Source organism: Eleutherodactylus coqui, chromosome 2 (assembly GCF_035609145.1).
Source record: "Eleutherodactylus coqui strain aEleCoq1 chromosome 2, aEleCoq1.hap1, whole genome shotgun sequence".
In the NCBI taxonomy this organism is placed as follows: Eukaryota; Metazoa; Chordata; class Amphibia; order Anura; family Eleutherodactylidae; genus Eleutherodactylus; species Eleutherodactylus coqui.
Genome location: NC_089838.1, coordinates 317,560 through 343,295, shown reverse-complemented (window position 1 = coordinate 343,295; position 25,736 = coordinate 317,560). Strand labels below are relative to the sequence as shown.

Genomic DNA, 25,736 nt, shown 5'->3' with positions numbered 1-25,736 from the left:
AGTAATAGTGACCCCCACAGTGGCCCCAGTAACAATAGTGCCCCCAATAGTATTGGCAACCCCAATTAGTGGCTCCAGTAATAATAGTGACCCCCTGAATGGCCCCAGTAGCAATAGTGACCCTCTTAGTGGCCTTAGTAGTAATAGTGATCCCCATAATGGACCCAGCTGTAATAGTGCCCCCACAGTGTCCTCTTTAGTAATAAGAAACCCAGTTAATAGCCCCAGTAGAAATAGGGCCTCCAAAGTGTCCCAGTATCAACAGTGCCCCCAATAGTATTAGTGATCCCAATTAGTAGCCCCAGTTTCAATATTGACTCCCTGTAGTAGACTTCCAGCCACTTCCAACTCCTGCTAGTCTGCTGTAATCAGTTCAACCTCTGATAGCTGTCTGCCGGGGTCTGCATGCAGGACCACAGCCGCTAGTGTGTGTGTGTGGGGCGGGTGGATAACAGGTCACACTGGTTACAGCAGTGGCTGCCTCTGCACTGTGGCTACAACTGAGTTAAATGCTTGCGTGTGTGCTTGAGGAGGAGGGAGGGGGGGGGGGGGGATGTATGCCTCCTGTAGCTCAGGATTGCAGACAGTGTCCCAAATCCGGGACTGACCGACAGAATCCAAGACAGTTGGGAGGCATACCACTATCATAATATGTATCATGTGACAAACTCAGCTCTGTCCGTCCCCCTCTCTGAGCACAAGAGTCGGGGTGTATTGCACCTTACCATATAGATGCTAGACCCATGGGCCAAGACTAGTGACATCACTGTCTCTTTTAGTGACATCACTTAATATAAAGTCTAGCACCCTGGTCACTGCTCTATTGCCTGCCCCTCTGTTTCACAAAGATCATGTTCTTGTATAAATTAATTTTGATTACAATTTTGATCCTCTATAAAGGGCATTTTTCACAAGTTAAAGGAATGAAGCATGGCAGTAAAAATTCTCATTTTAGGTCTACAGCTCCTATGCAGACCTGTGAGTTTCCATGGTTACAGACTACAAACAAACCCTGTGTAGTCAGATGTGTAGTCATGTGTCACTCCACTCCTTCTGCCAGACTACCCAGGTTCTGTATGTATTTAGGAGACACAGAGGTACCCATATCTGTAGGGGATTTGTTTCATACAGACTATTTACAAAATAGCTTAATTTGTTATTTAAAATGCAGGGAAGCAATCTGGCGTCTTTGCAAAAGTCCAGACTTCCTGGAAACCTCTACCGCCAGAAAGAACTGCGGGGCTGTGAAATATTCTCACTTTGCCCCATAATAAGAATTCCGTTCTTTCAGGCAGAGTTGTCTGAGGATTTGTTTAATTGTTTATGTCTGAAAGGCCAATTGTAACCAGACAACCGGTACATGCCAAGTCTGCCAACTTGATTTACGGGCAGTGCCAGGAGACCTGGTAGGGCAGCACAAATATCTACCTCCACCCTCCCGTAACAATAAAATCTATGTGTCAGCTCGTTGGATAGAGATTATTCTGCAAGGAAAGTATTTCTCACTGTTTGTAGAGAAGCTTTTGCTGTGACATGCTGCTCCCTAAGACGGGTAAGAATCCTCCCTCGGGGGGGGGGGGGGGGGGGGAGGGGGGGGGAGGCCTGAATCAAAGCACACACATTACCTTATATCTATCTTGTGTGATTTCAATTATATCTGTCTATTTAATGGACAATCTATGCTGACACTGATATGTTTGTGCTTGTAGAAGGGATATTTTGGCTCCACCCACAGTACCACCCCTGCGGAGCTGCTGAGGGAGTTTATATAAAATTGTCAATCTACATTGACACCGATATGCGGGTGCTTGTAGGAGGGATATTATGATTTCGCCAATAGGACCACCCCTGCGGACCTGCTGAAGAAGTAGAATGCATGGCTGTGGCATGTAATTTTCCGAGGCTAGTGGTGACCTCCCCCACTTTCTTACACCTATTTTAGAGTCTCCTGCTTAGACTTTACTGACATGCAGCATTAGGAATCAGCAGATTCTTTTAGGAAGGGCTGAGACTATTTCCATTATAAGTATTTTGGTATAGCGGTAGTCTGAAGTCATGACATTATCTGTTACCATGATCAATTCTCAAAAAACGGAAAAAAGATAAATTAACTCTTCAGACCCCTAAACATTATTGGCTTTGCCCCCCCTGGAGCTTTGCCCCCTTTATATACAGCTTGCTGCATCATGTCCTTACCTAAGGCAGCCAGTGGCGTTGTAAAATATATCCCCATCAGACATAAGCTCATTTTTGGAATACTCTCCATCCTTCCAGCCGGAACCTGGGATAATGATACTGTTGTTCAAGGTCTGCAGAGCATCGCGGATTAGCATGACTTTCAGTTGGTCACTGGAGGACAAGTTCCAGAGTAATCCTGCAAAATCAAAAGAATTACTATTAGAGTAGAAACCCCAAACTCCCGGCCCAGCGTAGGATCAGCGCTTGGAAGGAAAGCGCATACACAAAAAATATAAAACTTTCTACTATGGACTCTGCAACAGCCCCTCCCCCACTCAATTTTTTTCAATACGGTTTCATTGCTTGCATAGAACTGAGACCGTGCGTGGGTTTACATGATTCATAAGGAAAGACAATGGCATCATACTGAGTGTGAGACCGGTCTCTTCTTCGTGTGCCTCAAATCAACTGATTATATCTGAAACTCCATAATACAGTATGCAGTGAGCTCCCTCTAGTGGTGGCTGCAAGCAGATGGGTTTTTATCATGTAACTACACAGAACGGCCACTTCCCATATAGTAGCGTTTTTCTCTGATCACGCCATTCTCTGTATACTCTCCACCATAACACGAGAACCCGCCCGGATAGTCTAGCGCCGATGACCGACCTCGTTGGAAGTCGCTCCGATCGCAGGACTTTCCCATCTAATGTGGATTCACACTGAAACTGATCCATGGAAAACTTGTCATGTGATTTTATGCTGCACTCCGGGGTCACGGGGAGAATTACCGTACAGGGGGCGCCAATCACGAGCGTGCTGGGGGTCTAATAAAGGGGTCATTAAGTGTATGCCAACGCAGGGGGTGGAGCTCCATATCGGAATGATTGGCTCCTATAAAGCCCTTCTCTGAGAGCAGTTGGCACAGAATGTTCCCTACTTACACGGCATTACTTGTTTTATCCCGGAAACATCTACTCTGACATTGTGTGCTTTAGTTATTTGGGCAGAAGGAGAATCCCCCCTCCTCCTCCTCATCTACAGGATGCCTCCTGAAACCTTTATCAAGAGCTTCTCCCAGCTCTGCCGATGAGTCATCGCGGTCTCAAGACCTTGGAATTTAATCCAGAAGTCCCCCCCCCCCCCCCCCCCCCCCTGGCTAGCTTGTTTAATTATTGCTGATCCTGCTGGCGCACCCATACAATGTATCACTCCATATCCCAGAGACAGTGGGCATATACACCCTGCAAGGATGGCATCCAAAGGGTCTATTAATTGTCCCTGCCATAATCCATACCAGCATAGTGCCCCCTATAGTCAGTGCCGTTGCAGTACCTATGATAAACAATAGAGTGCTGCCCTTCACATTGCCGTTACTTACATGGTAGACCGCCTGCAGCCATTACAGCGGCCCCTCCTGTCTTGAGTGCCATACCACACTCTTCTAGTACATAAATTGGCCATGCCCAACTTCATGAGAGGTCTGGATGGGAGAAGTGGATTTGTTATTCTCTTGCTAGATCACCAGATCCTTTTATACTGACGTGCCAGAAGTCATGGGACAGGAACTAATATCTTGTAGGACCCCTTCTACTCGGGTGAAGGCAGAAGCTCCATGTAACAACGATTCCACAAGTGGATGGGAGATGTCTGGTGGGATGTTGAGCCATCTGGATAGCCCCCCACAGTTCCGTGATATCTGTAGATACAGGATCTTGGAGGTGAATGGACCTCTTCACCATATCCCATAAATGACAATATGAATAGGACAGCGCCAGGTAGATCAGTCAAATAACACTATGTTTAAAGAATAGGAGGCGATGGGTCTCACCTGGTGCTCAGCGGGATCACCTGGTAATTAGAACAGGGATTTCCCGTTGGCACCCAAAATCCCAGGGGCTTTTATTCCATCCGATCCTTCAGGTCCGCAGAGGATCCGCGTAGCATGGAGAGCAGCCAAAGATTGGAGCGCCCCAAATGTAACAAATAAAGACGGGGGAAACAGCGAGGTGCTGGAGAAAATCACTATTCGCTCGTGCTGAGGTTACAGCAATACATTGGCATATGCAGCACTGGTAGTTGTTATAGAGGGTCATCCACCAAGAAGGTGCCCTTTCATTTCCAAGTCCAAAGAGAGTGGCAAATATGAGCGTTAATTTGTGCCAGCAGGCTTCTTTTTTATTAATTATTTTTGCGCACATGTGCAGCGGATGAATAGATATACAGAGACCGGTATCATGCCACACGGTTCGGTGTATAATCCATGCCTTTCTCAAGCACTATATATTTTTTGGCATTGCCAATTTATGTACTGCAAATGGTATCGGTAAATGATGAGTTTAGGTGGACCAGTGTGCCCAACCCATGCCGTGAGAAGACACCCCAAGCCAGCATGGAGCCACCACCAGCCTGCACAGCACCTTGCTGACAGCCGGGGTCCATGGCTACATGGGGTCTGGGTCACACACAAACCCGACAATCAGCCTAAACATCTGCCTGGTGCCCGCTATCACGTCTTGATGCTTCACGTCAGCTTGCCATGAGCACACTGGCCGGTGGTCAACCTCACTCCCAAGATAGCACCAAACAGCTTATAGAGGTGGGGGTGTTCCCGAGGCATCCCATTAGGTGACGCCACTTCAACAATCTACCTTCTGCTATTCTAGGACTCTTGACCCAGGGATCTCCACAGTCCTCACCTGTAATCTGCTTCCTCATGCCTTTTTGGGGGTATTAGATTAGATTTTGGAGGCAAAATAATCCCCCTCACTATCCTTTCCCACTGACGTCTGCACATGTGGGCACTTACTGCATGCAGTTATTAGGGGCTGTGTGGCAAGACCATTGGAACCCAATATGGCGGTGTTACTTATTGACTATATGGCAGTACATTATTATTGGACTCCTTTTCAATGAGATTCTCTCTTCTTTCTCTCCTTCCATGGTGACCGGTAAGGGTGGAGGGTTTGATGCCCTACAGAAGTCTTTGCCCCCCTAATGAAGGTTCTTTCCCAGGAGCCGCCATAGTCCTCACCTGTAATCTGCTTCTTGGTCTCTAGATCTTGGCTGTCTTTAAGCCGCTTAAGAAGAATGGGCATCGCATTTTGCTCGCACACCTCCAGCTTATTGTCATTGTCCTCGTACACCAGGTTCCGGAGGGCGGCACAGGCGGCTCGTTGAACGTCCTCATTACTGTTGCTTAGGAGCTGAATCAGCTTAGGAATCGCATGTAGAGTATACACCTGGGGAATACAGAATAAGCATAATGTGCCAAACCAGTCAAGTCTATGCTGTGCGCCAAATCTGAAAAGTGTCTCAAATAGTGGTTAGAGTGGCTAGGAGTTCTACAATGTGCCATATGTATTAAAAAGGTTATTACATGAAGAGATGGCAAAAAATGGTCCTGATGAACTGGGAACCAAAAAGCACTGAAAGAACCCTGACGACCAGGGGCAAATGGAGATGTCAAAAGGACCGGTTGATCAGGAGCCACATGAAGAAAAAGGGAGTCTCCCTTACCCCTGGAGACTCTGTCTCTGAAGAAGAAGACAGCACCACAAATCCAGAACACAGAGCGTCGCAGGCTGCAGGAGGCGTAAGACCGGCCCAACGAGATATTTGTGTGCGCATACTGAGGAACTATGACGGACGAGTATGGATTGGGGAAGCATCTCCCTAAGGGGACTGTAGCCAATGGGGAAGCGAGACGTTATGAGAGCCTGACATTTACATGGTGTGTGGGGAGATAAGGCATGTTGGGCAGCAGCATTATATGTGAGGTATGAGTGGACATGTCATTGTGCACCTGCGGTGCTTTGAGCTTGCAGTGGTGATGTACTGCGGCGCCAGCTTCATGTTATCACAACTTTGGGGTCTCTCTACGGGAAGAGGTTACATGTGATCCTTACAACTCAGAGATGGACGCCGACTTTTCCCCCATAATGATGATTTCTCCTCGCCTCACAATCAAAGCCGCATTCAAAATTCAATTTTCCTGATACCAGAGTGCAATGCATCATGGGAGCTAAGGTTAGAGATAAGTCATTAGGTCAGATGTCTGCCCATCTTTGGGGTACCCTCTACTTTAAGGGAATCTTTTGGTAATGGAGCCCCCAAAGAGCCTTTTACTGATGTGCAGCATGAACACCAGTTTACAACTATAGCCGCTGCTGGGCCGCTCTGCCTGCATGAAGATTGGAAAGACTTTCTGAATTCCAGAATGGATTACAGGCGGCTCCCTGACCGAAGACCCGTGTGGTGCCCCCCCATAGCTAGAGTCCTTGTGCGAAATTCCACTCATCCTATCTGACTGAATTTCGGCTTCTCGTTGAGCGCAGACTTGCAGTCTGTGAAGAAGGGAGAGTCGAATTAAAAGCAATCACCGCGCTCGATAGATTTCTTCTAGGTTCAATCTTTGATCACAGATCAAGTGAACTTGGAGTCCTAAATCAAAATATATTTGTGCAACACATTGTCATAAACCAAGGTCAACAGCTGATAGCAGTTTAGCTAAACCTGGATCGGCAGTATGGTTGGTGTAACCCGCCCTTAGACCACTAGGTAGACTAGGTTGCGTATTAGAGGGGCTGTCCTGGACTTTTTGGGTTTTCTTATATTGGTGTGTAAAATTACTCTAGACCACCAGGAATATTACATATTTACCAATAACCATCTTGGAACACCAGGAATGATGTGTGTGTGTAAACTTATTTACCGTTAGCATACTCTAGACCACCAGGGATATATCAGGACTACCATTATTATATATACACATACATACCCTGTTTCCCTGAAAATAAGCCCTACTCTGAAAATGAGCCCTAGCTGCATTACATAAAGGAAGGAATACATTACCTAGCATCTCGGTCCGGGTCCTCCCGCTGCTCTCCAGAGCTCCAACTCGCTTCCTGCAGTCTTCGGCGCCTACAGAATATTACTTCCTGCTTACGGAATTCATAAATCCCACCTACAGGAAGGGATGACTGTGATTGGTTCTGAAACGCTGCTCAGCCAATCAATGCAGCGCTCGATGAACCAATAACAGCCATCACGTTGTGGAGGTGATATTGATGCCGCGGCTCAGCCAATTTATAAATTCCGCCTCCACAACGCGATGGCTGTGATTGCTTCACCGAGCGCTGCATTGATTGGCTGAGCAGGGTTTGAGAACCAATCACAGCCATCACTTCCTGGAGGCGGGATTAACAAATCCCGTAGCCAGGAAACTATTTGCTCTGGGTGGCCAAGGACCGCAGCAAGCGCGCTGGAGCTCCGGAGAGCAGCGGGAGGGCCCGGACCGAGCCAGTTAGGCAAGTATAATAAGACATCCCCCGAAAACAAGACCCTGTGCCTCTTTTGAGACAAAGTTAATATAAGACAGGGTCTTATTTTCGGGGAAACACCGTACATATATTTGCCCATGATCTAAGATGGTTATTGATGAATATCTAAAATTCCTTGTGGTCTAGAGCAATGTTTCCCAACTTTAGTCCTCAGCGACCACCAACAGGTCATGTTTTTTAGGATATTCTATAGTAAGAACACGGGTGGCAACGTCTGAGGCACCGGCAATAATTACATCACTGAGGAAATCCTGAAAACATGACCTATTTGGGGGTCCATGAGGACTGGAGTTGGGAAATACTGGGCTAGAGTAATTTCATATCAATAGAAAACGAAAACTGTCCAAGACAAGAAATATTATGTATATATATATATATATACATATATATATATACATACACACACATTTGGTTGCCTTCAAAGGGTCGATTGTAATTGTAAGACTGTGGCCCCATAGTGGCCCCAGTAGTAATACCCTGTAATAGTAATGCGGCCCTAGTAGTGACATCATTTGTGGTAGTAATAACTGGCAAGCATTCCACTTGGCCGCTGCTGAGTCTGTGGCCGCTGACCTCTCCCCTCCGGGTCTGTTGGTGGCCGTCGGGCCACATCTAGCGTCAGGATTTGAACCTGTGACCTCCTGCACCCTGAACAGCAGCCCTACCTATTGAGCTATGCTCTCTTGAGTACTAGTATCTTGTCCCTTGGCCTTTGTCTCCCGCCCATGTTCCTGGCTCCGTGTTTCCCTGTCTTGGTCCACTCCGTGTCTTGTACCTCCTGGACCACACTACATTCCTGTACGTGGCTGCAGCACAAGACTTCAGTCATGAGCTAGACTCGTGACATCTAGTGAGGTGACGGGCCAGATTAGTCCCGCGAGCTTTGTGTTTTACATGTGTGCCCTAGACCACCAGAGGTACGAAGTATTAACCATTAAAGTACTCTAGACCACCAGGAATGTTGGAGATTTACCATTAAAATGACTCTGTTAGCTTCTAGGAGCCCCATGAACTAGTTGCTGGCTTATACAAGCTGTGGCACTGAGTCCACGGATGTGACGCTCATACTAATCTCTCTCGACGTTCCCGGCTGTCCACCCACAAAGCTGCTGCTCCTTTTCTTCAGCAGACTACCTATGCGTGCCTTCTTAATAACAGGACTAGTCCTCTGTATTACAAGCACATGCACTGTATACAAGGGGTAGGGATTCCAGCGAACAGCGGGGGATCACCGAGGAAGGGAAGTAGAAAAGCACTGCATCGCCTTGTATGAGCCAGTATCTTTAGTTTATGGGGCTCATAGGTGCTGACAGGGTCTCTTTAAACTACTCTAGACCACCAGGAATATGAGGCATTAACTGTTAGACTTCTCTAGATCACCAGGGATATTGGTTATTAACCATTAAAGTACTCTAGACCACCAGGGATATATTGGGAATCATATCACTATGCTACAGATGTGGGTATAGTACATATCGAATGTTCACGTTTAGAAGAGTAGCAGCACATTTTCCATCCATGACTTACCTTGGTCAAACATTTGGTCATCCCCCTTTTAGAAACCTGCTTTTGCCCCACTGAATGTTCCTTGATTCCAGCCTTGATATGAACGTATGTGTTTTCTCAGGAATGATCATATCCAGCAGGGACCATGTTACAGATCTGCTGAAGAGTAACATTTGTAGCCCTGATGAATCATTACGTGTTCCATCTATTGAGCGGCTCCTGGCGGGGCACCAGGACTCTGGCAGAAACTCACACCCGGAACTGTTATCATAGCTACAAGTTGGCCAGCCCGCACCCACAGGTGACTTACCCTTTTCCTGGCCTCTGCCTTCTGGAAGCATTCATGCTGTATGTAACTAGCTGCTGCTGTCAACAACTGTGTACTCGTAGTGCTGTCCTGCAGCAGACTGACAGCGCGCTCCAGGGTCATCGGCACCTCTGATGCCACCGGGGCAGAGCTGAAACACACAGATGATCACAAGATAATGAAGGGGGGGCTCAACCACATTCTCTATAATGTTGCACCCAGGGCTGGTCTTAGTGGTGTGACCTACATTGGTGCGAAGGGCGTGTCACCTGTTATTACTGAAGGGGGCACTATTGGTTTTGATGACCCGGGCACCAAGAGTTGGCACCCCTGATCTTATATTAGACAGTGAAGGGCATAACTGAATGTAAGAGATCCAGGAAATATCATTTAGGCCAAGAACTAAAGATCTGGGTAATGTTAGACAGACTGGTTGCTAGGGAATGTGCTACCTGGCAACCATACTACAAACATTCTGGTTGTTAGGCAGTATATCCCTAGAAACCAGGTTGGACTATCACCATACTGACACCAGAGAATGGGAACAGTAACTTGGCAATGTAGTTCATCTTCTACGGGTCAACATTTATAACATTGATGGGTTGGGTCTGGCAAAATAGGAGCCACCGTTTCTTAGTGAGTCTTCGCTCAGGTTCAGAGAGAGAGGTCCTGAGCAGAGGGCCACACCCGATGATGCCCATATGTCCTAATATTGCACCTAAGTGGTTTGACAGAGGAAAGAGACAACATGAATGTGGGGGACTGGTGGAGTGCACTAGCGGTCAGGGACCTAACCGTTACTACTGACTTACCCCACAGGTGTGATAGGTGTGTGTAGCAGTACAGCATCATGCTCCAGAAAATTTCCATTGCCTGCTGCTGCCATTGCGGCTGTCATCGTGGCTCCTCCTCTCTTACCACCGATGTCCATACCGCCAGATGTTGAAGCTGACCGCATATACCCCTGCTGGTAAGTCGTATACTTTGTGCTTGTCTGATGTGTGTCAAATCTACTGGACGTCCTTTGGGCCTGCACTTGACCGACTGCTCCAGAAGGTTGGACGTGGTGTGGTCTCCTCTCCACGAGGTTATCCATACTTCGGCTGGTCCTCAGCTGGTAATAGGGTCTGCCTGGACTTATGGGAGCAACATGCATGAACACTGAATCTTGGTCAGATTGGGTGGACTTTCTGACGGTGCTTTTCCGAGGTGCAGTTCCTTGACCATGTTCTGAGCGAGAGGAATACCGCATGGTGGTCATGTTGAGCGACCTAGACTCCGGATATCGCAGGTTGGCCATTGTGTTGGTTTTCCGTTGCTCGTAGGCACCCATTACTACCTCTTTTCTTTGTGGAGATATATCCCTTCTCACAATGGGCCTACTCTGGCCGGCGTCCTGCTCACTTCCCCATCGAGTGTGGTATGAATAAGTATTGGCCGATCCATCTTCATATGCTCTCTTGCCATACTGTGCGTGACTAGTGCCCCAACCGTTCTCAAGTAGAGGTAATGAATAGTTCTGTCAAGGAAAGTCACACATATATAATTCAAAGTCAAACTTTGTGAGATAAGATACAGATATCAGTCACACATATGGTTGTAACAATGTATCTGGAGGTTCTCAGCACTGGAGATATGAGGCAGATTCACGCTGGCACCTGAGGGAGGGCTGACAGGATGTTGGCATGCTGGCACCTGGAGGAGAGCTGGCAGGACATTGGCATGCTGGCACCTGGGGGAGGGGGGGGGCTTACAGGACATTGACACGCTGGCACCTGGAGGAGGGCTGACAGGACGTTGGCATGCTGGCACCTGGGGGAGGGCTGACAGGACCTTTGGGGAGATGCCACAGAAAAATTGCCGCATCGGCACCTGGATAAGGAAGGAGAGAGGTTGTTGCACTGCCAGCACTTGGGGTAGAGGTGAAAAGATGTTGCCACACTGGGACCAGGGGGAAGAGGGTGATAGGATGTGGCAGGCAATTGCCATGTTGGCACCAACAGGGAGGTGACAGACATTGCAACGCTGGGGGAAGAGGGTGATAAGACGTTACTATGCAGACACCTGGGGGCAAAGAGACAGGACATTGCCATGTTGGCACCTGGTAGGACCTGGGGAGAGGAGGTGACAGGACCTTGCCATGCCATCACTTGGGTGGAAAGCTGCCAGGACTGATGGTGGCGTACAGGGGCGTAACTATAGAGGATGCAGGGGATGCAGTTGCATCCAGGCCCAGGAGCCTTGGGGGCCCATAAGGCCTCTACTCTCTATATAGGGAGGCCAGTACTATGGGTAAAGCATTATAGTTGGGGGCCCTGTTACAGGTTTTGCACTGGGGCCCCAGAGCTTCAAGTTACGCCTCTGGTGGCGTAGATATTTTAAAGAACTCCTGTTGATTGCTCACCTTCTCTATTGTTAAGTATGTGTGTGTGTGTGTGTGTGTGTGGGGGGGGGGGGGGGGGGGGGGGGGGGGGGGGGGCAACCATAAAAAGGATAAGGAGCCAATAAACAAATAACTGAGGACATTGACACTTCAGTCACCCTCATGCGATCACTGAAGAGAGCGACTTCAGCTCATGTTTAGAAGCGAAAGTCTCCAGGGTGGAGGATGATGAGGAAGAGGATTATGTTGGTCCAATTCTAAAGGGTTGTTTGGTCTCTATTTAACCCTTATGACTGGTGAGGATCTGAGCACTGGGACCCCTGAAATAACACATCACCGATAGGCTACAATATCTAGTTGTTACGTGTGCTGCTGGGATCTGTAGTTCTAAGCTTCCTAGCAGCACAGCCCTCACAGGGTTAATTGATTGGCTAGCAGGAAGTACCACACCCAGCCAGCTCAATCTCCTGGGTCTGTACTCACATAGACTGACCAGGAGCTGGGTTTATATGTATGGTGTTCAGGGTGAATCCTTGTCTGTTGCAGTTTGCTGTGTGACCTGCTATCTGTGTTTTGTTGCAGCTTGCTGTGTGATCTGTGCCTTGTGGTTCATGTCCGTTTGTACATTTATTTTGTGTCAGTTTGGTGAGTTTGTTTGCTATGTCTGCACTAGGTTGGCCCCTAGGGCCCTCTAGTAGATGTGTCTTGCTAGTGTAGGGACTGCAAGATACGAGGGGCCTTGCAGCTTAAGTTCGTTGGCCAATGTACAAACTAATACCTCGCATTTATATTCTGCTTATCATCTGCTATTAGTGGTTGCATTGTGGCTGCTGTATGCTGTGTATTCTAGCTCGGTGTGTCCTGTTGTTCAGTCCCTGTCATGTGGCATGTGAATGCATCCTGTTCTGGTGTGTGGCTCCTAGGATTAGCTAGGGTCGAGATCCGAAGACCGCTGGGCTGCCCTTATTGGGGCAATGTCCCCGCTCAGGTAGGGCACTGTCATTCCCCTTGTAGCATAGGGTCAGTTGCTTGAATACTGTGTGCGTACCCAGTCCTCTCTTTGGTTGTGATCATGTGGGCCCTGTGCCCAGTTTGCCCACATGATCGTAACACTAGTGACCACTCGTGTGTGGCCAACTGTATAGGGGAACTTAGGACCTCCAGTGTCGAGATCCGTGGTGGCCCGAGAGGTAAGATCTCTACCAATCAAACATTTACATGACTTCCAACTCTCCCAGATTTGGCAGGACAGTCCCGGATTTTGGAAGGCAGAAGACACTTCCAACAGGGGGGTCTAGGAATGGAGGTAATTCTAAACAAACGATACTCACCCCTTGTGCTCCACCTGCAGCTCCAGGCTGCAGCGGTCACCCTTCTGGGTAATGTGAGGTGTTTGAGCACGAGAGCGGTGCATCCAATCACTGCCCTCAACTGTGACAATGCTGAGGATCGGTCCTTGTGCTAGCTGGTAGTAAGAGGAGGACTGCAGGGAGGGGGGGGGGATATTGAGCAGAAGCATTAAGGGAGCAGGTGGGTCACTATACCAAGGGGCACTGTTCCTGTGAAGGGGTCATCGAGGGCCAGTATTTGTATGAGGGGGTCACCAAGGGACACTATTAGCATGAGAGGGACGCCATGGAGCATTATTAACAAAATGGGGGGAGGGGGGCACTGAGGGGCACTATTACTGGAAAGGGGTCATTGAGGAGCAATATTAGAATTAAGGGGTCACAGAGAGGCACTTGTAGCATGAGGAGGGCAATGAGGGGAACCATTAGCTTGAGAGGGACCCATAGGAGCACTATTACAATGAGGGGGTCACTGAGAGGCACTAATCACATGAGGGGGTCATCGAGCGGTACTAAAACTAGCCTGTACAATGTGTGTGAACAATCTTGTACTTGGTGACTGGCATCCACACGGTGTCTCCATGACAACACCGTAAGCAGTAGGGGGCGCTCCCTCAGTAGTGCAGCCTCAGCCTTGAAATAAGATATTAATACAAGTTTTTCACATTTTTGGTGCCCAGGAAGCTCTTCTAAGTTATATTCTAACTAGTGGATGAATGGAGAGATCTGATTGGCTGGCATGAAGAGACGCTTCACTTCCTGCCTCTTTTACCTTCATGGTGTCATATGTGGCAGGAGATCTGACGGGGTCTCTGTGCAGAGTCGTGTGGTGTGGCCTCTGATCCTGGTAAGCGGATCCTGAAGGAAAAAACACATATATAGTTGTTTGTTTTCTTTTATTAATCAACTTTAATTGACATTTTTGATCAATTCATCTATATTGGTGGGACAAGTAGATCTATGACACTAAAACGTGTTTGTAACGATCCGTCCCTTTAAGGAGCACATCATAGAAACAAAACACAAGAGCATACACACAAAGGGAACAGAGGTGCCTGCGGGCGCGCGCTTCTACCGCTGCAGATTTGGATAATCAAGAGGTAAACAGAAGACATTTAAGAAATTCTGCCAGACTTGGTGGTGATCTACTGCTTATGATCCCTCCGATCAGTTGATTCAAATGACTGCAGTCAATACTAGGCACAGCGCCATGCATTGCATAGTGCCTGCACCTGGTATAGCAACATCCAATCACTTGAATGCAACGGTGAATGTGACGGCACTCGACAAAAAAGAGAGTACATGGAGCTCACCTGAGCACCGCAGTGTCTTCAGTCAGGTGATTCCGAGTGGTCGACCCTTATCAATAATCTACTGATGAAAACCTCTTTAAAGCTTAAATGCTTCGCCCTACCAGAGCATTATCAGGTCAGGTGTCGGTCCTGCAGAGGAGTCACAGGTACCCTTATTGTACGGTAATACAGGATATGGGTAATACATGTGCGCTACTGCAACATGTCATAGAAAACACATGGATTATTGCAGATCTGCAATGTTTAAACTAAGCGGGCAGAACATATTTACTGACCGCACTACATGCTTACCTGAAAGCAAGAGGTGTCGTTATACCATACATGTCCCCATTGTCTTAATGTCAGTGAGGCTTTTAGGGTGTATTCTTGTACATAGGTGGCAGCATTATAGCAGTTATATTCTTGTACATAGGGGGCAGTATTATAGCAGTTATATTCTTGTACATAGGGGGCAGTATTATAGCAGTTATATTCTTGTACATAGGGGGCAGTATTATAGCAGTTATATTCTTGTACATAGGGGGCAGTATTATAGCAGTTATATTCTTGTACATAGGGGGCAGTATTATAGCAGTTATATTCTTGTACATAGGGGGCAGTATTATAGCAGTTATATTCTTGTACATAGGGGGCAGTATTATAGCAGTTATATTCTTGTACATAGGGGGCAGTATTATAGCAGTTATATTCTTGTACATAGGGGGCAGTATTATAGCAGTTATATTCTTGCACATAGGGGGCAGTATTATAGCAGTTATATTCTTGCACATAGGGGGCAGTATTATAGCAGTTATATTCTTGCACATAGGGGGCAGTATTATAGTAGTTATATTCTTGTACATAGGATGCAGTATTATAGTAGATATATTATTGTACATAGGGGGCAGTATTATAGTAGTTATATTCTTGTACATAGGGGGCAGTATTATAGTAGTTATATTCTTGTACATAGGGGGCAGTATTATAGTAGTTATATTCTTGTACATAGGGGGCAGTATTATAGTAGTTATATTCTTGTACATAGGGGGCAGTATTATAGTAGTTATATTCTTGTACATAGGGGGCAGTATTATAGTAGTTATATTCTTGTACATAGGGGGCAGTATTATAGTAGTTATATTCTTGTACATAGGGGGCAGTATTATAGTAGTTATATTCTTGTACATAGGGGGCAGTATTATAGTAGTTATATTCTTGTACATAGGGGGCAGTATTATAGTAGTTATATTCTTGTACATAGGGGGCAGTATTATAGTAGTTATATTCTTGTACATAGGGGGCAGTATTATAGTAGTTATATTCTTGTACATAGGGGGCAGTATTATAGTAGTTATATTCTTGTATATAGGGGGCAGTATTATAGTAGTTATATTCTTGTACATAGCAGTATTATAGTAGTTATATTCTTGTACATAGGGGGGCAGTATTATAGCAGTTATATTCTTGTACATAGGAGCAGTATTATAGCAGTTATATTCTTGTACATAGGGAGCAGTATTATAGTAGTTATATTCTTGTACATAGGAGGCAGTATTATAGTAGTTATATTCTTGTACATAGGGGGCAGTATTATAGTAGTTATATTCTTGTACATAGGGGGCAGTATTATAGTAGTTATATTCTTGTACATAGGGGGCAGTATTATAGTAGTTATATTCTTGTACATAGGGGGCAGTATTATAGTAGTTATATTCTTGTATATAGGGGGCAGTATTATAGTAGTTATATTCTTGTACATAGCAGTATTATAGTAGTTATATTCTTGTACATAGGGGGGCAGTATTATAGTAGTTATATTCTTGTACATATTCCATAATTTATCTCCCTTTTAACATTTACCTTAGCTGCCCTCACATCTTAATTAGCTGAAGCCTTTGGTCACCTAGACACAATCTTCTCATGAACAACCAGCTTTTACTAACCACAGCAGCTATAAATGCGATGCAGCAGAGTTGGGTAGATGATTCAGTGAGAGGTAATTAAGAGGAGATGGGATGAAGTGTGTAGAACGAGTGCATGACCAAGAGTCTCAGTAATTATATAAAAGGTTCCTATTGTATTGTATAACAGAAGTGGCGATACATTAATGTGAACCAACTACTAAGTAACAGAAGAGCACGTTCATTCTGGATGTCCCAACAATAATAAGGCTACCACAGCCGTAATAGTTCTGCCATATGGCGCTCAGTGTGACCCCATATTCTAGCAATATTTAGAATTGGATTTAGGAGAGAATGCTTTCTTAATATGGCATCTGCCGCCTGTCTCCCTATGAGGTTGTAGGTACTGTGGGGCACCATAGACTTCTATGGGCACTGTATTACGGTACTATACAGAGCCATGAGGTCCTTCATCTCCATGTGGCGATTATTCCTATTGTCTGACCACAAATGATTAAATCCATGAGCCCCAAACACGATTTGACATGCTGGGGAACCTGTGTGCCCTGAGCTTCTGCGTCACACCGGTGACCTGATGAATGCAGTCTGAGCGGTGGAGGATTAGTTTGCATATTTTTGTTAACGGTGAAGAACCATTCCCATCGTTGTTAAGATTCGTCGGCTCGGGCAACCATCTTGGTATTATTATACCATAGAAAATAAGCAAATATAAATTAAAGAAACCCTTAAAAATTACGTGGTTTAAACAACCCAAAGAGTTTACATCCAGACACAGAAGGAGAACAAACCTTCACAAGGTCCAGTCAAGGCAAGGAAGGCGTCCTACAGCCAAAGAAGGCCAGATAGAACCTTGTTCTTTCGAAGTGTTTTGGCTGGAAGGGCCCTTGCAAACCTTGGGGGCTTCTTCCTGGGGACGGTCTGGCTGGCCTGCGCCTCGCGCGATATCTATCAGGGTACATTCTGCTTCCGTTTTCAAAAGCAAACAAAAATAGCAACACGCCGGCCAACGGGGCGAAGAGACCGAGAACCCGGAGAGGACTTAGGACTTCTGGGGTTTATCTTGTGTAAGCCAGATGTTTGTCCCACCATTCAAGGATCATTATAGTCTGACTTGGATAGTCCTCAGGCCAGATACCTTCTGATGCGCCCTCATGGAATGATCTTCAACACAAAGCTCTAACACACACACACATTGTGAGGGATTAGCGTTTAGGGTCAGTAGCAGCATGGGCATCCGCGGCCAGAGACAGTGATACCGGGCAACAACGTTCTTTAGTCCAGGCTTTGCCTGGGTTTATTGCAGCAGAAACAAAACCAAAACGGAAATAAACACCTGCTCGTCTGAGCACTCACTATACATATGCTTGTTCCTGACTACTCACTGTCAGAATACTTCTTGCTTGCTGCACACAGCCAGTCCGGTCCTCAGACCTGTGGAGGTCTCACCACACCCTCCTGGGTGTTGAGGTTAGGGGCGTCACCCTGTCAACCTCGCCTTTTGGCTCTCTCAGCCCACACGCTGGGCTAGCCGGGCTCCTTGCTCTGCAGAGCCCTCTCTCTGGCTCTCAGCCAGACGCTCTCTCTCTGGCTCTCAGCCAGACGCTCTCTCTCTGGCTCTCAGCCAGACGCTCTCTCTCTGGCTCTCAGCCAGACGCTCTCTCTCTGGCTCTCAGCCAGACGCTCTCTCTCTGGCTCTCAGCCAGACGCTCTCTCTCTGGCTCTCAGCCAGACGCTCTCTCTCTCACCTGCAGGCCCAGGCTTTATAAGGCCTGGTACCAGCCTCACCTGGTACGTGGGAGTGGCCATCCCACCCTTCGCTTTGACCACTCCAGGAAAAGCCGGCCCGGACTATGCGGCTTGGAGCCACTTACAAAACTACAACGTGTCAGTAACATAACGTTACTGACACAGAAATGCTGGCTTCCTCCACCGAGCCCAGGCCGCTTGGTGGCACGTATCCACCCTCCAGCACTTTGTCAGTCACTGTCTCACACTATATATATATATATATATATAGACTAGCTGATATACCCGGCTTCGCCCGAGTTAATTTGGTACTGGTGTTTATCTGGTGTTCACATGGAAAATCTTATGAAGTCGAGGTTACTTTAGAGATACTGAGGAAAAACATATGTTCACCATTTTGCATAGTTCTCTGCGTTACCCAGGAAACACCACGTGGAGGTAACCATGCGACGTTTCCTTTATATAAAATGACATCAGGAAGTGAGAGAATTAGATTACGTACATAAAATTTGGATACTAATTCTTTTGCGCTTAGAATTGAATAATCGAGTAGGGACCCATTAACTTTTCATATTTATGACACAATCAATGCTCGTGCCAAATTTCATGTTTCTATGACATTGGGAAGTGAGAGATTTAGATTATGTACGTTAAATTTGGACGCTAATTCTTTTGCGCATAGAATTGAATAATGGAGTTGGAACCCATTAACTTTTCATATTTATGACACAATCAATGCTCGTGCCAAATTTCATGTTTCTATCACATTGGGAAGTGAGAGATTTAGATTATGTACATAAAATTTGGATACTAATTCTTTTGCGCTTAGAATTGAATAATCGAGTAGGGACCCATTAACTTTTCATATTTATGACACAATCAATGCTCGTGCCAAATTTCATGTTTCTATGACATTGGGAAGCGAGAGATTTAGATTATGTACGTTAAATTTGGACGCTAATTCTTTTGCGCATAGAATTGAATAATGGAGTTGGGACCCATTAGCTTTTCCTATTTATGACATAATCAATGCTCGTGCCAAATTTCGAGTTTCTATGACACCGGGAAGTGAAGAAATTACATTCTGCACGTAAAAGTTGGACGCTAATTTTTTTGCGCATAGAATTGAATAATCGAGTTGGGACCTATTAACTTTTCCTATTTATGACATATTCAATGCCCGTGCCAAATTTTAAGTTTCTATGACATTGGGAAGTGAGAGATTTAGATTATGTACGTTAAATTTTGACGCCAATTCTTTTACGCTAGAATTGAATAATCGAGTTGGGACCCAATTACTTTTCCTATTTTGGAGATAATCAATGCTCGTGCCAAAATTCATGTTTCTACGACATCGGGAAGTTGGAGAACTTTTGGCGAGTGAGTGAGTGAGTCAGTCAGTCAAGGAGTCAGTGAGGGCTTTCGTCTTTATATATATATATATATATATATATATATATAGAGGGTTTATGGTGTTTAGCCATAAAACGATACTACTTTATTCTTCCATGGAAGTTCTTATCTAAGACGTAAGGTAATAATAAACTTTTGAGATTTACTTTTAAGGAGTATTGGAATAAAGATCATCCTGTATCGCAAGGTGGACCAAATAAAGCTGACTATACACATTAGATGGACATCAGCCAGACCTGCAGGGACTGGTCATATAATGCGTATAGAGCCAACTGAGAAGAGGATCGGGCTGTTGGACTTCAGCACACTCAGTCCGCTGTTGAGAAGTGGCTTTCTCCTCTTTATAGAACATTCTCATAGTTGAGCATGCATGTGTATGGGGGGATTGCAAGAGATATCTGTCTACCAAACGGATACTTTGAGTATAGCCAGTTTCAACATGTTTTCTAAAATACACCGGTTTTCCTTACCCTCTTCTCATTTGCTGCTGGGTTCACCCTTTTTCATGTCTGCAACTTCTGATTTTCATGTGGTCTTCTCACTTTTTCAGTTGTTCTGCTGTTTGCAATCCACTCAGGGAAGGAGCATACAGCAAGCCTAGCACTCTGCCAGTAGTTCACTGTCCTTACTTCCTTGCCCTTTGTTTCCATGCTGCATTGTACTGTCTCTGGTCCAATCAGCAGTATCGGAACACCACTCTTCTTTCCCAAGACATTCAGACCAAATGGATAGTAAACCCATTATAATATGTGTGTGTAATGTATGCAGACACACCCACATGTTGTAACAGCAGGAGACGCAGAGACTGTGGAGAACATTATCACAGTGTTTGCAGATCTGTCAGTCTGCAACTTCTAAGTGCGAGGGAGCTGTCTGTGAAGATAGCCGCGTCCCCTATTCCAATGGAAATATTCCTTTGTATTTACTCATGAAGCTCTGTACCCAACAACAGAGAGTGGATTGCAGAGAAGCTGGAAGGGAGACCCCTAGTGGCAGCTGCTTCAAATGTGATTTAAAGTGGTAAAGCAATAACATTTTTAATGCAAGTATGGCAGAAATATGAGCCTAAGGCCTCACGTCCGCTTGCTGAATCCCACAGTGGAATCCGTGCATGCCCGTGGCCATGGACAGAAAAATACTGTTTCTTACCTCTCCGGGTCCAGCGTGGGTCTCCTTCATGCCAGCTGGATCTTCTTTCTTCAGCATAGCTGACGCGCCGGGCACATGTGCAGCGCCTTTTTTCTCTTTGGAACTCCTGCTTTCTTGTAGATCTGCGGCACATCCACAGTGACAGCGAATTGGATGGCTTCCATTGACTTCAATGAGAGACATATATAATATAATATAATATAATATATCACAGCTCACCTCCTTCCCTCCCTGTACAGACAGGATTACACTGAGAGGAGACACCTATATATAGATAACACAGGATCCACCAGTCACAATAGTCACAGCTCACCTCCTCCCCTTCCTGTACAGGCAGGATTACACTGAGAGGAGACACCTGTATGTAGATAACACAGGAGCCACCATTCACAATAGTCACAGCTCACCTCCTCCCCTTCCTGTACAGGCAGGATTACACTGAGAGGAGACATCTATATATAGATAACACCTGAGCCACCATTCATACGATTACTATGATGCCAAATTTAAAGTTTTTTTTATTTGCTACACTACTTTAACTTTTTTCCTAAAGATATCTTTTTTTTTGTTTTTATTATTTTCTCGCAGCCATAAATATTTTTATTTTTTCATCAACATAGTTGTTTTAGGGCTCATTTTTTGTGGGGCGTCCTGTCGTTTCTATTGGCACCATTTTGGAGCACACATGACTTTTTGATTGCTTTTTGTTACATTTTTCTCTTGGAGACGGGGGTGACCAAAAGAGCGCAGTTCCACCAGGGGGGAGGGTGGTGGTTGTGACGACGTTCACTGTACGGGGTAAACAATGCGTTATTTTGATAGATCAGACCTTTACGGACGTAATGATACCAAACCTTTAGGTTTTATTACTTAGATTCTTATTATAAATATGGCAAAAGGAAGGGGGGGACTTTTATTACCTTGGATTTTTTTCAAGAATTAATTAGACTTTTAGAAACTAATTATTGCACCTTTTTTCGTCTGCATAAGGAAGAATAACTTGCGATGCTTTGATGGCTCCTGCAGTATGATGTGATGCCATAGTGTTACATCATACCACGATCTGACAGGAAATCTATCAAGCCATGCCACAATCTGTAATGGCAGCCCTGAAGCCCCCGTTACAATCCGCACGGTACCTCTGTCCATAGCTTAGCTGCTCTCTGCACGCTCTGCAAGCTTCTCATGGCTGTATCTCTTTCATTCGGAGGGAACTGTCCTTAGGATTGCATCTGCAACAGGAGAGACTCCTTCCCCAACCTCTGTCCTGTATCAAGCATCTCTTTCAACTACTTTCTGTCTTTTTCCTGCTCAGCTTTATTCCCGCCCCTCTTAATGCCACAGTCCTATTATACAGAAAATAACATAAACTTGCACTAAACAGCCATGGACCCCCCCCCTCCCCCCTCCTTACACAAAGATCGGGACTGAAGGAAAGAACAAAAAACACATCTTAGATGGCATTGCTTGTCCTTGTGGGCCCTAGAAACCCTGCTGGATCTCATGGCACTAATCATTTCCCACAGACACACCAGTTTTCTTCACTCTCATGAGTCGGTTCTTGCTGATGTGGTAAGCTCATAAGCCCGTGGCACTAATCATATGACACATCCAATAAACTCCGGAGCCCAACAATGGAGAACGCGATTATGCAGGTAATTTGTGGGTTTTCAAGTTCAGACTCATTTTACTGATGAATCAAAACTTTTTAAGGCACAACAGTGAAAACCAATTAGGAGGTTTTAGTATCACAAATGACCCCATAAAGAGTACGGTGCACAGGGAAGCGGTAAGTCCAGCGTCGGGTGAAGAGCAGTTTCTCTTTATTGGACAATCCAAACAGACGTAGAGAACAGGAAGCACGTGCCAGTTACATGGTTCCAGCAAACATCTTGCACTTAATCATAAGTCTATGATTAACCCTTTCCAATCCAATTTTGGATTCAGGGTTTCCTAAAAGGCTTTCTTTTTGCTGTTATACAACAGTGCCATCTGCTGGCTAAACCAGTGTGAGTGCGCCCGAGAGGCTCCGACAGTAGAGTGGCTGGCAATAGGCGGTAAGAATACCCTGTTGGACATCTTCTGACATTGGAGCTGTACAAGCTTCAATCAGAATGTAGGAAGACTTCAGGCAGTGGATTGGAAAGGGTTAAGTGCAGCATGACTGGATGGCACATGCTTCTTATTCCTCCATGTCTGTCTGGATTGTACAATAAAGAGAGTTTTTACCCAACGCTGGACTTACTCTGTTCTCTTGTGCATCTGCTGTAGTTTCCAGCCAGTCCTTGAGTGGGAGCGACTGCAGAGGAGCTGCTCTCTGGTTTGCATATGAAGCACAAATTCTACTGAGATCTAGGGCTTCAAGGATTTCTCTACTATTTTGAAGATGGCTGTCCCATGAAAGTCCACTACTGGACCTTTCTATCTCAACTGCATGGAAGTGAGAAGAGGAGAGAGAGTGTTGACAGGTAGAGTGTTGGGGAGAGAGAACGTTGCCGTGAGCAGGATCACACAGATAACTGGGACTGTGGATTGTCTGGATTCCCCCGAGAAGCCCTCCCTGTCACACCACCTTTAGAAAGGAAACTTGTACAGATTTATTGACTTTGTTAGAGTTGAAGTAAACACACATTACTGACCATTCCTGGTTTGTCCATGAAAGTTTCCCTGTGTGCGGACTATTTCATTACATCATCCAGTTTCACCGCAGAGAAAGGAACGGTGGCGCCACGAGTGACAACGAACTTTAAGGTAACCACTAGTCACCCTTTCTCTGTGACCTTCCCCAGCAGTACCTAGGACGGGTTCCTGAACTACCCACAGGGGAGGAGATGGTAGAGCCACTGTGACAGAAACCTTTATCTACCCCGCCATCTCCTCGGCTGTGGGCCCGCTCCTCGGATGCTGCACAGTTTGGACTATTAGTGTTAAATGTGATTGTCTCTAGAACCTCATAAAGCCCACTCCCTTTTATGTTTGTTTTTTTCTCCTCACCTTTATAAAATCATGGCTCCTTTATTTATCCATCGCCGTCGCTGTATGAGGGTGTTTTTGGCGGTTGTTTTTTGTATTTTTCAATGTTGCTATTTAATGTACTGAAAGAAACTTATAAAAAGTGGAAAATAATAATAATAAAAAATGGCGCCATCATTGGGTGAGGCTTGTTTCTACGGTGCACACACTGCAGCAAAAAGGGCACGATCACTTCCTCATGAGGGTCAATAGGATTACTACAAGGTTATGCAGATGCTTTTCTTGGCTGCACTACTTCTATAGGACATTCTTTTCTGCCACCATCTTCTTACAGCCATGACCTTTTCTCCTATGTCCCTCAGTATAGTTGTGCGGGGCTCGGCGTATTTTACTGGACGTCCTCTAGTTTCTATTGGTGTCATTTTGGAGTACATACAACTTTGCGCTTTTTATTAAATGTTTTCTTGGAGACTGGATGATAAAAAATACATGTCAGAATGTCACTTTTTTTCCTGACTGTTCAGAGGGTAAATAATGTGTTCCTTTGATAGATCAGATCTTCATGGACGCAGCGATACCAAATGTGTTTTTGCTTTTTTTAAATAATTTTAAATATGGGGGAGTTTTTTTTTTTTTACTTTTATTACCTTCTTTTTTTAATATTTAATGAACTGATTTTTACTTTTTTTTTTCTATTTTCCGCAGAGAACGTGAACTTGCAATGGTTTGATTGTTCCTGCAGTACGATGTAACACCATAGTATTACATTATAAATATGACTGATCATGGTGTAGAACCAATTGTTATTATCAGTGGCCTGCAGTAATCAATTCATTATAGGTCTACTCATTCTTATCTACCTGCCAGGTGTTTATTCAGGCAAACTATTCATCTGCTTGTGAACAAGTGAACTACAAAGGCTGACTGAAGACATAAAGCTGTCGGGGACATTAGATGGATGTCGGCCAACACAGATGCCTCCTCCGTTATCACAAATACTCCGCTTGTCCAAATGAGGGGCTGCGGCTACCTCGGCAAATAGGGAAGATGGAACAACACCTCTGCAGAGGAGCGTGCATGGCCTTACAAGTCTCCTCACTCACCTTCTAGGTGCTCTCCTTAAGGAGAAACCATACCCTTCCTGACAGAGATCTGTAGGTCCCCCCACTAGCCAAGCCAGAAACGGTACTGTTGTATCTTGTCTCCACCACAAGAATGGATGTAGACAAACAGTATGGCCACAAACAACGCCCACAACTTGATTGGCTGGCCAGAAGAATGCGTGGAGGCAGAGTGCACAACCCCCCCCCCCCCAAACTGTTGATTGGCTGTCCCATATTTCCCTGGCACTGTGCCGACTGACATGTCAGCTTCCAGCTTCGGTGTTCCTGCTACTATTGGCGGCTGCTGGCCCTTTGCTCACCGGCTGTATAAGCTCCCAGCATCAGGCTCCGCTGCCGTCATCTGTCACACAGTCCCTGCCGCTCTGCCTTCTCCCGTCACTGCTCCGCTGCTGTCTGGTGCCCGCTGTCAGTGTCGGCGGCTACCTCACGATATGCTTGTGTGCTGTCGTACCGCTGCTCCTGCTCACTGTGCGACCGTTGGAGCCACTGCTCACTAGTGGGCATAACATAGGTATTCCCCGTCACTGTGGCTGGCACACCCTTGTCTCCACACATACTTTTGGTGGAGACAAGATACAACAGTACTGCCAAAAACCTGCTTCACATTGATAATGGGCAAAACCCCCCAAACAGTTGTCTGTGTATAGTATTCTGGCTTAATTCCCAGTAATTTTTATAGGGCTTGTCTAAAGAGACTAACGTTGACTTGCAGGAATGCGGTCTTCCAATAGGTGGGACTTGTTCCATCTTCCCTAGTTGCAAAATCCGGAATGCAGTTCCATCTCAGGCAGATCTGTAAATGATGGGAGTTGTAGCGATTAGATGAACAGTCACCGGAGGCCCTAGAAGTGGTTCCCCGCTTGGCCTATAAGAGGCTCTCAGAGGCTCCTTGTGTGTAGTGACCTCTTCTTCCGCTTGTAGAACTTGTTGGCCACTAGACGCCTCTACGACGCAGAGAAGAGATGTCACCCCGTTACCAGAGGGGGCGCATTATTGGGATGTGAGAAGCTGGGTGGTTGTATCCATGAATTGTCCCCCACCGGCCGTTTTGA

General features: G+C 45.8%; 1 protein-coding gene across 1 annotated transcript in view; it reads right to left on the bottom strand.

Moving 5' to 3' along the window:
• Positions 1-25,736, bottom strand: part of PKP2 (plakophilin 2) — a 68,589-nt gene that overhangs the window by 32,727 nt on the left and 10,126 nt on the right. The window contains exons 2-6 of the mRNA XM_066590124.1: positions 13,838-13,923; positions 10,146-10,852; positions 9,337-9,484; positions 5,213-5,420; positions 2,197-2,374 (exon numbers count right to left, since the gene is read on the bottom strand). Coding sequence (XP_066446221.1) covers positions 2,197-2,374; positions 5,213-5,420; positions 9,337-9,484; positions 10,146-10,852; positions 13,838-13,923 — 1,327 coding nt within the window. The remainder of the gene's footprint in view (positions 1-2,196; positions 2,375-5,212; positions 5,421-9,336; positions 9,485-10,145; positions 10,853-13,837; positions 13,924-25,736) is intronic.